Here is a 10,353-nt window from a genome sequence, read left to right on the forward strand (position 1 = left end):
TTTCTAAAAACAGTGGATAAGTTGTTTTCAAACAAAACTGTTTATACAAATATTTGACTAAAGATTTCGAAAGAGAACTAATTTTTCCAACATCCTCTCCAGGATCAGACTGTCAGCCCGATTGCCTACATAGGATTTTGTCTCCCTACATTTGCAAGCCGATCTGTTACAATACATCGAGTTTATATGTAGTGCTGAGGGCGGCTGCGGCTATGGATGGCGGCGGCCGCGAGGACAAGTACGATGACGGTGGGACTGCTGCGAGTTGAAGAGGAAAGAGGAGGAGGAGGAAAAAAAGAGGAAGAAGAAGAGAAAGAGAAATAGTATAAAATTCACCCAAAGAGTGTAATTTTTACGTAAATAGTATAACTCTTATCTCAAAAAATATAATTTCTGTCTTAAAGAGTACAACTTTCATTTAAAATAGTGCGAAATATTTTTAAAACAATATAACTTTATTTTAACAATGCAATTTTATCTTCTTCTTTTTTTCTTCTATAATTTTTTGTCTTTTCTGTAGGAAAAAAATATTTTTTTGCTGTAGGAAAAAAATATTTTTTTGTTTTTATTTTTTATTATTCTTATTTTTTTCTCTTTATATTTTTTTTTTTGTCGCGACCTCTTCCTTACCCTCTATCGCAGCCACCGCTCTCGCCGGAGTGTAATTATTTTTTTTCCTCTCTCTCGCCGGCGGAGGGCCGTCCTTGCTCTCATCGAGGAGGGCCACGGAGGGGGTAGTGGAGGGTCGGAAAGAAAAAAAACAAAAACAAAAAAAAGAGTCGCGGCACGTGATCAGCGAAGTCGAGTGCGAGGGAAAGGCGGGGGGTGCGGTGGGCCAAGGGCGTGAGCGTTGAGGCAAAGGCTGTCGTTTCCGCCTCACTCACACCTTCTTCGAAGAGCGAAAAAAAAAAAGCGTCGAGAAAAAAAAAAAAAGAGAGAGAGAGAGAGAAATTGTATGAGGGTATTTTAGTCAATTTGCTAAAAATTCGGACTAAATCTGTAAAATCAAAAAAGGTGGCACAGTTTTGCAAAAGCTCAAAACTTGTAGATTTTTTATGCAAATTGGCCTTTATTTATTTATTTTATTTATTATTGTTAATTAGTGGGATTACTGCAATCAATTTGGGTGTAATTTCAATTGCCTTTGAAATTTTAAATTTTACTTCATAATTTAATTTATTTGATTTGAATCAGTTAGTGACTCTTTAACTTTAAAATTTGATGCGCCGTTTATCTTTACAGGCTTAGATTAGCATATTTTGTGTAATTTATGTAACTATAAATTAATTAAAGTAAGCACTTAGCCTAAATTTTGCAGCTCGAGCTATCAAATCACTCGAATCAAACAAATCGAAAGATTGAATACTAAAATCAAAATTTTCAAAGGTAAGGCAGTTGAATTAAAACGACCCGAAGTTCAAGTAAGTTTTTGTTGGGAATCCGGTACTCGCCCTGGTACTGAATTTTGAGAATCCACAACCCGCTCCAATACCGACTATTGTTGATCCGGTAACAGATGTGGGATTAATTCTGCAACGGAAGCGTCAAATTGAATTTTTACTATAAATCCGTCTACTAAGCAAACACCGATGCAATCATAAATGAAAGAAAAGAACAAACAAAAAAAATATACGGGTAAAATAAAATTTATTAAATAAAAAAAGATTACACCTGACTCCTAATCCTAATATATTTAGTATTGCTACTCCAATAAATATTTAAATCTATATTTAATTTATCACCAATAGATTTAAATATTTATCCTAATAATTAATATTTAAGTCTTAATTTATCTCTAATAAATTTAAATACTAATTCTTATCCAACTAGAAAATCAACTACAAATCTTACTAAATCCTAACAGTTTTATACATTTGTACTTTACGCAAATTTAATAGCACAGTCTCACATACTACTAATCTATTTGGCATTAAGGCTTTATTTGGGATTGCGGGGAGATTGCATTACGTGCGGTGAGAAAGTACGTTGGAAAAATATATGTTTGTTTCCGTACGTAATATTGCGTTCCGCATTTCGCGATGAGTTGGTTACGATATATTTTCTGTGGTCCCACCGGAGAACGCAGAAACATATCTCTATATGCTTTTTTCTCAACTCTATTTTATCTAATAACATTTGATAGGCTTCAATACCAAACTAAGCCTAAGAGTCGGATAATGTTATTGGGGTTAAAGGAGCTAGGGCAAAAGTATATATAGAGAAATACGCTTCTCCACTAAATTATTGCGATCTATACGACATGCTATTACAATATTATTTTTTTATAATATTTTCTCAACATGTGGAAGGCAAATGGAGCTTGAAACAAAAGTTCACAAACACATTTTAGCATAAGTTTAATAATAGCATTTATATATGACAAATGCGTTATACTAAATTAAATACTCACTAAAAACTCAGCTTAAACTTCTTTCTAATTCTAATTAAGAAACGTATAATCAACTCCCAAATTAATTAAACACCATTAATTTTTCCATCTCAAACTCCTTTTCCCTCTATGATCTATATATAGTTGCATCTTGAGAAAGCCCAAATGCAATAAGGAGAGCCAAAAAAAGAAAAGAAAAAGAAGAAAACAACAAAAACAAAAACCTAAAAACCTCTGAAATGGCACAACTCACTGCTGTAGCAATTCTCATATTGGCAGCCTCTTTTACGTCAAGCCATGCAAGCCGTGCTCTCCAGGATCAGGCTGCAGGTCCAGCCACCTATCCTCTCCAGGATCAGACTGCCGGTCCCATCGCCTACGCCCCGTACACTTCTGAAGAGGGTCAGACTCTCGGTCTGATCGCCGACGCCCCGTACACTTACGAATACATAACAACCACCCCCGTCGAGCCATTAAGCGTCGATCAGTATCTGGCAAACCAGATTGCCTCAGGATGGCTCGATAGCATCGTCGACCCAATTGTTAAGGGGCTTAGTTCCGCCATAAATAGGTTTTTGTCTCCCTACATCCACAATCTGGTCCCTTCCAATACACCCCATTTGCCTTGAGCAGTAGAACCTGGTGAAGGATCATGGTTTGCTTCTTTAACTGTTTTACACACACACACACACACACACACAATCTATCATCATATATAGTATGAAATTATGTACTCTCATTTTGTATTTCAAAATGCTTAATGCCAAATTACTTGTGTTCTTCTAATCTCCATTTATTTCGTGATCACTCTTTAATTCTTGTTTGGTCGTGCTGTAAGCTGTAGCACTATATGAATGAACAGGTGCTATCTAACTAGCACTATTGAAAGAAACACTCGAAAATAGAAGAGTTTTATGTCGTGATCACTTTTTAAATTCTTATTTGTTGGTGCGGTAAGATGTAGCACTATATAAATAGGCACTATCTAAATAGCGCTATTGAAAAAGCACTCTTAAATAGAAGATTATCTTGTGATCACTCTTTAAACTCTTATTTAATCGTGCTGTAAGATATAGCACTATACGACCGGACACTATCTAAATAGTGTTATTGGAAGAAGCACTCGGAAATAGAAAAATTACATTTGATCTCCTACTTCAGAGACTCCAAGTCTCATTTTCAATTTCCGATGTAACAAAAGCTCTAGATAAATTTCGACATTTTAATGCAATCATAACCATTGAGATTCATCCCAAAAATGTTCAAATTGGTTTTTTTTTTTTGCAAAAGTGGTTTTTTTTTTTTTCCTAATTCTTCTTTTTTTGGCCTTTTTAGGCTTCAAAACATGTACAAAAACAAACCATAGAGTTTCAAATAGACATTATAGCAAACACAATGAAACCTTATGTATACACCCAATACATGTAGTGGTGTTTTTAAGCTTACTGAGAAACTAAGCCTTTTTTTTGCATTTTTGCATTTTTTGTTCCAACATTTTCTTGGTTTCAAAGATCCTCACATTAGGTTTTGTTTCTAAAGTGCGCGAGGTTCCGAAGCTCTTCGAACGCATCCATCGTCTCTGCATCAAATCCTCCTGCAAACTGCATCGACAGTAACAAGCTTAGTTAATGGCGCATCCCGAAAAGCAATCGCAAAAATTATTAAATTGGAGATACTAAAACTGTTTTTTTTTAAAAAAAAAAATGTGCGTAGACCGCTCAACAAGAGACACATTACACTTTTTATTCTTTCACTGACAACGATTCTACTTTATTTTTTTGGTCTGAAATTGCAGAGACCAAAATTGTAGTTTCGTCAGCTAAAACGAGCCGACAGAGCACCAAGTTTTCGCATGAATATTTAAGTTGTTTGCTAGTGAAACGGTCGATCATACTAGAGTTTAAGCGGCGCATAAACAGCAAAGAAAAATTCTTCACCGACAACAATTCTACTTTCTTTTGGTCTGAAATTGCAGAGACTAAAATTGTAGTTTCGTCAGATAAAAAGAGCCGACAGAGCACCAAGTTTTCGGATGAATATTTAAGTTGTTTGCTAATGAAACTGTCAATCATACTGGAGTTTAAGCAGCGCATGAACAACAAAGAAAAAGAACCGTAAAGATTCATCGATAGCACTTTGCGCATACGAACCTGATGAATTCTGAAGGCGAATCTCACTCCCTGAAGCATCATATACTCCAAAGCCGGATCTTTGTTTGACGCCCCCATGGACTGCAGTTCAGTAGCCACTCTCTTCATATACTTCTTCGCCAACTTCACCGACGCAAACTTCATCTGAAATTGTACATATGTATGATCCTTTTTTTTGAATAAAATTGTATGAAACATGCGACGAAAATCGTATGTGTGTGTATATATATACCTTGCTAATTATTCCGTTATCAAGCATCCAATCTGCGGGAATTTTGAACTCCTTGCAGTGGCGCAACATCGAATCTCTTGTTCTCAATAGATTGTAGACACTTCTCTCCATCCTAAAATTCGAAGAAACGCGACGCGACGACATCATTTACTGTTAATGCGGAAAGGGAAAAACGAAATGTTAGTAACTGTTATTTACCAACCTTTCAGATAATGAGACCATCTTTTTCAGCGCGATGTCGCAAGGAAGGCGCGGATCGTCCTCATAATTCGAAACATCTGCTTCGAGTTTTTTCAGATCCCGATACCCGAATGCGGCTTCGCGAAGAGCGTCGGCTTTTCTCTCTGGCCAATCGAAGTGCTTCAGCACTGCCCTTTCATCAACCTTCAATACAATTTTTAAGAAATATGTTCCGATTTCAGTTCACATTGTTATATATGTATATATACCGAACTTTGTAAAAGTTATTTTCATACTAGAAAGCATAGTTCGTCGTCGAGCCACTTCACAAAAGCAACCACATCCTCGATGTCGCTATAAGCCGCATCGTTCACCTCCTTTATCAACGATTTCACGAATTCACCTTGAGTTTCAACGTCGGCCTTTATCTGAGCACAACAAGAACGAAAGATTTATTTTAGAATTCAAAATCTGAATATTCGATGAAAACACCATTCAAAAATTTTATTGCAATACATTGATTTGTATATAAAGGCCTCGAAAGTAAATTGGTTGAGATGAATAGAGTTTTCTTACAGCCAACAAATGAGAGGACCGATTTTCGATTTCACCGATCATGCTACTTCGAACGTTTGCGACGTTCGGGGCTTCGCATATCGCTCCGCCGCAAGAATCTCTTCTCGAATCCCTCTTCATAAGAGAGTGGTATAGCTCAGCAACTTGCGGGGCCCGCCGCATCACTCCCGTGCTTCTCGTAGAGAACTTTGGCGGCGGTGGTGGCGGCGGAGGCGGCGGAGGCGGAGGTGGCGGTTTCAAATTGGACCTATTCAAACTACCGACGTGAGGATTACAATTCGAAGGCCTCGGCGGAGGATTGGGCACGCGTAACGCACGCTTTTCGACGTCTAGGGTGGCAAGTTTGCATGTCTCGGCCTTGCCCGCGAACGATCTCGAGGTCGGAACACCTCCAAGATTGTATTTCTCTACAAGTAGTTGGTGTTTATTTTCGGCCTCTTTGCGGAAAATAAAATTGTCGGATTGGCGCCTCTTGATAACACTCAAGTCCTCTTCTTCTTCGCAGCCGTTCGGGCCGCTTATAGAATGCCTTCTACTACTCGGGCTTCTCCCTTTTCGCGCTTCAACCCAATCTTTGTCTAGAATCGCTTCGTACACCTCCGAGTTCCCGCAAGTCTCACCATTTTGAGGCCATTTTACGACATCTTCTTCAAGATCAACTTTCATGTAAGTGTCGACACGGTTAGAAATTTTTTCGACGCTTACGATCTCCACATCTTTGCAAGCGACAATATCGTCTAAATCAATCGCTTGCCGCGATTCCTTATCCGAAAGCTCGTGGCGCAAGCATGAGTTGATCCAGCGGAGGTAAGCGAGCTCCTCGACTTCGGTTAGCCGGCTCATTTGTAGGCCTTCGACTTGTTTGCTCAAGTTCGCGTTAGTGTGCCTCAATAGCGACGCCTCCGCTTGAACCTTCGCAACTATGTCACTCTACAAACGAATCGACAATGGTAAGGTAAATCAGTTCACCGTAAATCCAAAATTGCGAAATCACAAAACCTAAAAGAAGAAGCACAGCGAATTATACCTCCGAGTCCTTGGCGAAGCGAGCAAGCTTAGATTCCGCCGAGGAGAGCCGAAAAGCGAGATTCCTCTTCTGAAGCTGTAATTCCTTGTTTAGTCGGCGCAGCTCGACAACTTCGATCTCCAAATTCTTGTAAGAAGACGCATTTCTCTCCGAACCCGAATCCGATATCGAGCTTTCCTCGTGGTTCGACGATAAGGATGCTAATTGCTCGCAAAGGTTCGTCTTCTCGGCTTCGAGCGAATCGACCGTGGAGTTAAGCTTTTCGATCTCGTTCTTTTTGATATCGAGCTCCAATTCAAGCTCCGAAACTCTCGGGCTCTCTTTATACTGCAAAAGCTCGCATCTTAGCGCCAATTCCCTCTCCTTGGATTCTCTAAGCAATTCTCTAAGTTGATCGAGCTCGAGAACGAGATTGTGCGACGAAGGGGACTTGATGTAATTGCAATCGAATCCGTGTTGCGGGTGAACTTGGGCAGTGTTGGAAGGGAATTCGCCGATGAGCGACCGCTTAACCCGCGAAAGGTTGTTCTGAGCTGAGTTTTCAGAGCAAGCGAGAGGCGGCTTCTTGGCCGGAACTGCGGTGAGGTGTTGTTTGGCCTTCTTATCGGCCGTGAACCCCCTCACGATCTGCGAGCCCCACGAGGAGCCGAACTTGGGCTTCGAGGGGTTCGAATTGGTCTTCGATTCGGCTTTTGAGTGTTGGTTGTACACCGAGCATTTGCACGGCTTCGATCGGTTGTCGAACATAATCTCTTCTCTCATTTTCTCGCCTCGATTCGTTCCGAAAATACGGCGAATGATAGAACATGAAAAATGCTAAATGCGAGAGGTGTTGTTACCTACAAAGAGTAAATATAAAAATGGAGATAACTAGATTGCAGATTCAAATAAATGAGCCAAAAAAAAAAGGCAAAAGAAAAAAAACATCAAACATCTTTGATTCTTACAAACAGTAAAAATCGGAAAAATGCGAACTTTTTGCTTTGTGATGTGTTTTGATTCCTACTAAAAAAAAAAAAATTGAAGTAAAAAAGCAATTTTTAAACTGAAAGAAGAAGCGCTTTTGGACTAAGATGAATCAAACACAGTTTGGCTCACACAATTTCGATTTGAGAATATCACCTAATCTCCTCAATAGCCTCAGTTTCAAGCTCAAAAACCCTCTAACAAGAAGGGGTTTTTTTTTTTAAAAAAAAAAAAAGCAAATTTTCAGCTGGAAGAAGCGCTCTTGAACTAAGCTGAGTGAAATCCACTTTAGATCGAACCCAAAAAAAAAAAAAAGAAAAAAAGAAAAAAGAAAACATGTAAGAGTATTACCTCAAATTTTCAGAGGCGTCCACTCCCAATCTCCATCCAAAGCCCTCAAATAAGAAGTAAAAAAGCAATTTTTCAGCAAGAAAAAGCACTTTTTGACCAAGCCGAATCAAACCCTCTCTCTCTCTCTCTCTCTACTTAGCTCTTGAGGTACAAAACCCTGATTACAAGCTCCAAAACCAAAAGCCCACGAATAAAAGGAGTGGGTTTTGGCTCCTTCTCGAATTAATGAGCTATTTTTTCCTCTTTTTTCGCGCTGATTTTGATTTATTAACACACCAATTGCGCCGAGTTCGAGGGTTTTGTGTGTTGTGTGTTGGGGGGAAGTGAAGCTGTGCTGTGGCAAAGGGGGGAAAAAGGGCATAGGGTTTTGTGTTTGTGTTGGGTGGGGGATTGGGGGAATTTGAAATTTTGAAATTTGAATGTGGCTTTAAAACTAGCCGTAGAGATTGGAGGGGACCTTTGTGGGTTTACTCCCAACTTTTTATGAGCTTTTTAAGACTAGGGCAATCCAACTTGCTATTCACGGGTTAATTTATGTTCGGCTTGAAATGAGCTCGAGATCGATCGTTTGTTTAAGAATTGAGCCGAATGCAAGTTGAGTTTTCTAGCTCGAAATCCTAATGAGCCAAACACGAGATCTAATTAGCTCGCTCATGTTCGGTTCGTTTATTAAATGAGTCAACACAAGAGCTAACCCAGCTTGCTCTTGTTGAGCTCATTGACATTCTATTTTATGATCTGTTTGATTTTGCAGATTTTAAAGATTGAGCTCCTGATTTCGATAAAGTCGTGGGAGACCACCCACAGTCCAACTCACAATTGTACAGCGTGTTAGGATTTGGTTAGATTTATAGATTAATTCTAGTTGAATTAGAATTAATATTTAAATCTATTAGAGATAAATTAATATTTAAATATTAATTAGAGTATGAATTTAACTAAATTAGAATAAATATTTAAATCTATTGGAGATAAACTAAATATAGATTTAAATATTTATTAGAATAGAAATTCTAAATATACTAGGATTGGGATACATCTTTGATTGAGCATTATATATAATGCATTGGGGCTAATTAATTAGCTAAGCTTGTGAGGGGAGGAGTACGGCCAAGTTGAGATTCTTGAGGAGGGTCTACTGAGCTGTCTTAAAGCCATTGGTGGACCGTACTACAGAGAAGCTTGGCCTGAGTTGTATGCACCTAATGCACGAGTACATGAGAGAGAGAAAAAGAGAGAGTTAGTATTCTTTGTGGATTTATAGAAGACGTGAGAATGATAGAAGAGATTCAAAAAAAGGACTCGAATTGTAGCTATTTTGTTGAAGAAGAAAAGTCGGATGTAATATTTTCATATTTAATGAATCTTATTTTATCCGTATATTTTTTGTTTGATTTTTTTTTTTTATAATTGTATCAGCTTCTACTAAGGAGACGGGTTTACAGTAAAAACTCGATCGACACTTTCGTTGCGGAATCCCAACAATCAATACCGAATCCATAGCAGTCGGTATCGGAACGGGTTGCGGATTCTCAAAATTCAGTATCAAACGAGTATCGAATTCCCAACACAGCGTTGCGTTCGGCCTTTTTTGTTCTAGTGTGATGAGGGTGTAGTCGGGTTGGCAAAATTAGCAACTTTCTTCCCAAATAGCTCCCAAGTGTTTGTTTTTTTTTTTTTTTTACTTTATTTCCAACTTTAGGGGGTGTTTGGTTTGCTGTAAAAGTAGTCTGAAAATTAATTTTCAGTTAAAAAATATTTTTTTGATGTTTGGTTCTCTGTAAAAAAATTTTCTCCGAAATTTTTTTTTTACGGATGTCGTGAAAATTTGGGGTTTTCGTTTTCCGCTCCGCAAGAGCGGAAAACGAAAAGCTACAGTAGAAAATAGCGGGGTTCATAGGACTTTTTGTGCGCGGTCACCTGAAGCTCACCTCGTGGACTGCCTGAGTGAGAGAGCTCCCTCTTTGATTTTATATATATGAGTTTTGCTAGAATACTATCGGTAGTAAATAAGCCGTTTTACTACCGATTTGTTTTCGATGATAGACCTTCCAAATTGACGATCAGCTCCGTTGAACATGATCTATACCACTTGAAGTATTTAGAAATCAAATTTCAAATCATTTCGACATCATTTGCCTAATGATCAAAGGGTTTCAAAATTTGTAATTTTAATGGTCGATAAGAAGCGTTTTCTCACTTAATGGCGTAAAGATATCCAAATCAATTGAATTTTTGTTAGAAAATTCTTTAAACTATTTAAAACAAGATCTATACTCCTGATCTTAATTACAAGACTCTTATCATTATTTTTTAAAGAGTATTCATTTTTAGCCATTCATTTTTTTGTTCACTTGATGGATAAAAGAACAATATCAAAAGTGCGTGAAATTTGATATCTAGATAATTTAAATAGTTTAGATCATATTTAACGGAGCCGATCGTCAATTTGGAAGCTTTATCATCGAAAACAAACCGATAG

General features: G+C 38.1%; 1 protein-coding gene across 1 annotated transcript; it reads right to left on the minus strand.

The window, feature by feature from the left end:
• LOC109718115 (protein CHUP1, chloroplastic-like) lies at positions 3,738–8,221 on the minus strand. The gene is made up of 8 exons (XM_020244134.1): positions 7,872–8,221; positions 6,555–7,393; positions 5,528–6,457; positions 5,248–5,379; positions 4,974–5,155; positions 4,772–4,883; positions 4,540–4,683; positions 3,738–3,990 (listed from the first exon to the last, which is right to left on the minus strand). The coding sequence occupies exons 2-8, from the start codon at positions 7,314–7,316 to the stop codon at positions 3,910–3,912; spliced, it is 2,343 nt and encodes a 780-aa protein (XP_020099723.1). The 5' UTR covers positions 7,317–7,393; positions 7,872–8,221; the 3' UTR covers positions 3,738–3,909.

The sequence above is a fragment of the Ananas comosus genome, linkage group 12, assembly GCF_001540865.1.
Source record: "Ananas comosus cultivar F153 linkage group 12, ASM154086v1, whole genome shotgun sequence".
Taxonomy (NCBI): domain Eukaryota; kingdom Viridiplantae; phylum Streptophyta; class Magnoliopsida; order Poales; family Bromeliaceae; genus Ananas; species Ananas comosus.

Bases quoted from the DNA above. Each gene is read 5' to 3' on its own strand.
- LOC109718115 (XM_020244134.1), bottom strand. From the start codon at position 7,316: ATGAGAGAAGAGATTATGTTCGACAACCGATCGAAGCCGTGCAAATGC. The intron at 5,380-5,527 runs GTAAGAAAACTC...TGTTGTGCTCAG, and splicing joins GGTCCTCTCATTTGTTGGCT to ATAAAGGCCGACGTTGAAAC. The intron at 5,156-5,247 runs GTATGAAAATAA...ATTGTATTGAAG, and splicing joins ACGACGAACTATGCTTTCTA to GTTGATGAAAGGGCAGTGCT.